Source organism: Aphanomyces astaci, assembly GCF_000520075.1.
Source record: "Aphanomyces astaci strain APO3 unplaced genomic scaffold supercont1.375, whole genome shotgun sequence".
In the NCBI taxonomy this organism is placed as follows: Eukaryota; Oomycota; class Saprolegniomycetes; order Saprolegniales; family Verrucalvaceae; genus Aphanomyces; species Aphanomyces astaci.
Genome location: NW_009798638.1, coordinates 1 through 4,646, shown reverse-complemented (window position 1 = coordinate 4,646; position 4,646 = coordinate 1). Strand labels below are relative to the sequence as shown.

The 4,646-nt window shown below is 42.0% G+C and overlaps 1 protein-coding gene across 1 annotated transcript; it reads left to right on the top strand.

Moving 5' to 3' along the window:
- Positions 1-263: 263 nt before the first annotated feature.
- H257_19149 (hypothetical protein) lies at positions 264-4,211 on the top strand (the record flags this gene model as incomplete). Its single annotated transcript, XM_009848297.1, has 7 exons — positions 264-485; positions 936-1,131; positions 1,215-1,424; positions 2,112-2,455; positions 3,594-3,821; positions 3,883-4,130; positions 4,198-4,211. Coding segments are annotated over 7 exons (1,462 nt in total), but the record flags the coding sequence as incomplete, so codon positions are not given.
- Between the last annotated feature and the right edge of the window lie 435 nt (positions 4,212-4,646).

Here is a 4,646-nt window from a genome sequence, read left to right as displayed (position 1 = left end):
TTAAAAATATTGGTTTTGTAAAGTTTATGAACTTTTTGTATGGAACAGAGTTGTCCTGTGTGATGATTGGTATCATCACACTAATTGAAGTCACACACTAATTCGATGTCGGTGACGACGGTTTCCTGCCATCTGATTGGCTCGATTCTTCTGCCGATGATGCTTGTGTTCATGTTTATTTGGTTGTGTGTCGATTATTCCCATGTCGCTCCAGTGTACAAGAAACACAATATTATATCAATGTTATTCGTGTGAAATGGTAGGCAATTGCGCAAGTGTTGCGGCCACCCGTACCTGTTTGAAGGCCAAGAAGACCGGTCGCTGCCTCCGCTGGGCGACCACGTCGTGGACAACTGCGGCAAGATGATCCTTATGGACAAACTGCTCAAGCGATTGAAGGCCCGTGGGTCCCGCGTGCTCATTTTCAGCCAAATGACCCGCGTCTTGGACATCATGGAGGATTTCTGTCGCATGCGCGCTTACGGGTACGTCTGCTTCTTGTTTATTATATATATGGGACACAGTGTTGTGGTGAATTTGAATGATCTGTGACGATGCAGATTCGGTAGAGATCGATGGAACGACCTGTGTGTGAACGTTAGAGTGTTATATTTTATAAGATATATATGTAGAATAACTGGTCATCTTCGACTTGCATGCTCGATTTCGCTTGAACAGGTGTTTTATAATCATATAAAGCCAAGTTCTTTTAGAAATAGCTTGTATTGCGATTTTCTGTGGCAAGTACTGACATGTAATGGGTTGCTAATTGTTGCCATGTGTTTGGATCCCTCCAAGGTTTTGAATGCATATATATATATATAATATATATTCTATAAACTGGTTTATAAAGCCTGCTTAATGGACTAGGTTTATATTATGTACATATTTGTGGTAGTTTCGGAGGTATTGATTCTTATATATGTATTTAATAGGTACTGCCGCATCGACGGCAATACATCGTACGACGACCGCGAATCGTCGATTGAAGACTACAACGCTCCGAATTCGTCCAAGTTTATCTTTTTGCTCAGTACTCGCGCGGGGGGGCTTGGAATCAACTTGTACACGGCAGACATTGTAATTCTGTACGATTCCGACTGGAACCCCCAAGCCGACCTCCAAGCCCAGGTACATATATATATATTATTGATGTGATTCTGCAAAAAAAATTACACTTGGTAAACAACATGAACATAAAACCCATGTTGTAGGATCGAGCGCATCGCATTGGCCAGAAAAAGGAGGTGAATGTGTACCGATTTGTCACGGCGAACTCGGTCGAGGAGAAAATCATCGAGCGCGCGCAGCAAAAGCTCAAGCTGGACGCGATGGTCGTGCAGCAAGGCCGACTCCAAGAGAAGCAAAAGAACTTGACCAAGAACGACATGCTCGACATGATTCGGTTTGGCGCGGACGAAGTGGTATGTTGATTACTGGCGTATATTCGTGGGATGCACGTTTTTGATTGATTAAAGCCGTGAAAATCATGTGTGTATCTGTGAATATGCTAGTATAGCTCAGAAAATGCACTTGATTCTACTATATGTCACGATTATTTCACTTGGGCGAGTGGTTTCCACTGATGTTTCACTTGCATGTTTGGGCCATTGCATCCAAATTTGGACTTGTGAATTCGCCAATCCCATTTGACGTTAAGTCTGTACAAACGATACAATGTTTTGTATATATCAGTGTTTCGTATATATCAGGTTTTGCTCCATATAATCAAAAGTTTGCATTGGCAGAAATTCAACCAGAGACGTGATTTGATTGGCTTTGCCGGGGTTCTTTATTCATCCCTATATTATATATATATATATATATATATATATATATAATGCTGAGGGCCCCAGTGTCGACTCGAGTTGGCCACATTCGATGACAGGATTGCGTGTTTTGTGTAATTGCGGATGATTGATTGGCTGCAATTCTTGTTGTGTCTGTTTGTCCATCCCAAAATCGCGTGTCGATTCCATCTTCGAAAATCAAACAAGCAAACCACACCATAGCACTACTAGTATACTACTACTCCTACTATAACTATCACTATATCACTACTACTACCACGGTGGATGGAAATGTCAAAAGAGAGTGTTTTCGTCGTGTAGTTTCGCGCAACCGACGACTCGATGATCACGGACGAAGACATTGACGCGATCTTGGCCAAAGGCGAAGCGCGGACTGAAGAAATGAACTCGAAACTGCAAGCGCACGACAAGGGGGACCTGCTCAACTTTAAATTGGACGGTGGGGGGTGCCAAGTGATTGATGGCGTGGATTACTCCAAGGAAAAGGAGCGCATGGAAGAAATCAAGCGCCTGGCAGACTTGGAGTTTGCGCGCACACTGGCCGACGGCATGGGCAAGCGCGAGCGGCGCACAGTCATCAAAGCGGATGAACCGTCGGCGTTCAAAATCAAGTCCAAGATGAAACAACTCCCCAAAGCCATGCGGTAAAGTTTCTCATACACTCTGGTCGTGTGTATGTATGTCGTGGTTTTCAACGTGTTTGTGTCGTCATACTCGATATATTGTCGATTTGATAGTACAAATTTGGGGAGGGGTTGTGCAATCGAATCACGCCGACGAAACCGATCCACAATCGATCTGATATATTGGTTAAATTTCACTGAGAAGGCTTTGATTGGCTAATAATTTTGAGCTCATCTGAAGTAGCCAATCAAATCGATTTAAATTCCAACAAGAAACCACGTCACAATGAAATTTCACTCGAAAGACCACAATATTTGGATTTTTGTGTGGCTTTGGACTGCTGTGCATGGATGGATGGTTTGTGTGGAAAGCCTTGATTTGGGGTGAAATATGCGCTATAAAAGGGGCGTACACGACGACACTTTTGAGATATTGACGATGGTTATGTGGTGTCGTTATATTCTGTATGGTTTTCCATGATTCTATTGTCCTTTGACTCAAAATGTCCACTTATTTGTGCTGATGTTTCGCCAAACCAATCGATCGCATGTAAAAAACGTGTGCTGTGGTGCCTGGTCTCACACTAATGGACTTTTCACACACTAATTCGATCCTGGTTTCGTGCAATCTGATTGGCCAAAATTCGTTTTTCTGTCCATGATACTTGTATACATTTCATTGTGACTATATCGATTCATCCATCCATGTATTGCTCCAGTGTACAATAAACACACTACAAATTATTGAATGACTGCCAAAAACCTCGCAAAACGAAAATAAACTCGTCAAATTCTTCCGGATAGAAGCATTTTGGGGCAAACCCAAACTCATGTCGTTCTGGAAATATCAATTTATAGAGGCTTTGATGTATACATACATTTGCATATATTTTGGTATCAGACCTGCGAAGGTTGATTTTTCGACTTCGCATCGTACACTTTTGTGGAGGGTTTTATTTTATTATTACAAAAGAAAAATTAGGTTTGCAAGATTTTTGGCAGTCATCCATTGTCTACCAAGTATGATGTTTATAGGTTCATTCATTTTTCCCATGTCGGCTCCCTATATTTACTATACACATCACATAGTAAATATAGTATTACTATACACATCACACATATGACAAGAGTCTTCCGTTTTGACACGGTTGGTTGGTAGACTGCCGCGCATGGACGAATGGCAGTTTTACAACCGACGTCGCATGACGGAAATCCACGACATCGAAGTGTCGGCGTACGAACTGGCCAAAGCCAGCGGCGACGCGGTTGACTCGACGTCGATGTATTTGAGTCCTGCGCTGCAAGCTGAAAAGGAACATTTGATCCAAACGGCGTTTGGCGACTGGAACAAACCCCACTTTTTCCTGTTTGTAAAGCTCCTGGCCCGGTACGGCGATCGGTTCTATCGTGGTCTTATATGGTTCTATCGTGGTTTGTCTTATGTGTAGATACGGTCGATCGAATCTTGCCGCGATTGCGCGGGAAATGGTCAAACCGTACGACGAAGTGGCGCGATATGCCGACACATTTTTCACCCGCGGGTCGGAACTGACTGACTGGGACAAAATCCGCAAGTCGATTGAAAAGGGCGAGTCCAAGTTGCTTGAAATCCAACGGCTGGCCGACCAAACGGCCCTGAAAATCAAGCGTTATGCCAACCCGTACGACGATTTGGTGATCAATTACCAAGGCAAAGGTACGTTGCCAATAAATATGTATAAACGTAATAAATATCTATAAATATTCTTTGATGGGATCGATAGCAGGGTGGACATAGACTGGGAATTTTGTGATTACTTTTTTATGATTGTTTACTTTTGCAAGTTTAGATGGCAATACAGATTTTTATTATTATATTTGTTTTCCACTGTAGCTTTGATTAGTCTTGTTGAGCGAGTGAACATTCAACATACATGTATATATATATATATACAATAGCTTTAATTGTTATGTAGTGACGAATCGTTCGATATACATATATAATGCTGTATTGGTATTCTATACAGGTTTCATTGTTGTTGAGCGAACGACCTTTCGATAATATACTATAGCTTGAATTGTTATGTAGTGAATAATCGCTCGATATATATATATATATATATATAATGTTGCCTTGGTATTCTATACAGGGGGGAAATTATTCACAGAAGAAGAGGACCGGTTGCTGCTGTGTTTGGTGCACACGTACGGGTACGGGTCGTGGGAAAAAATC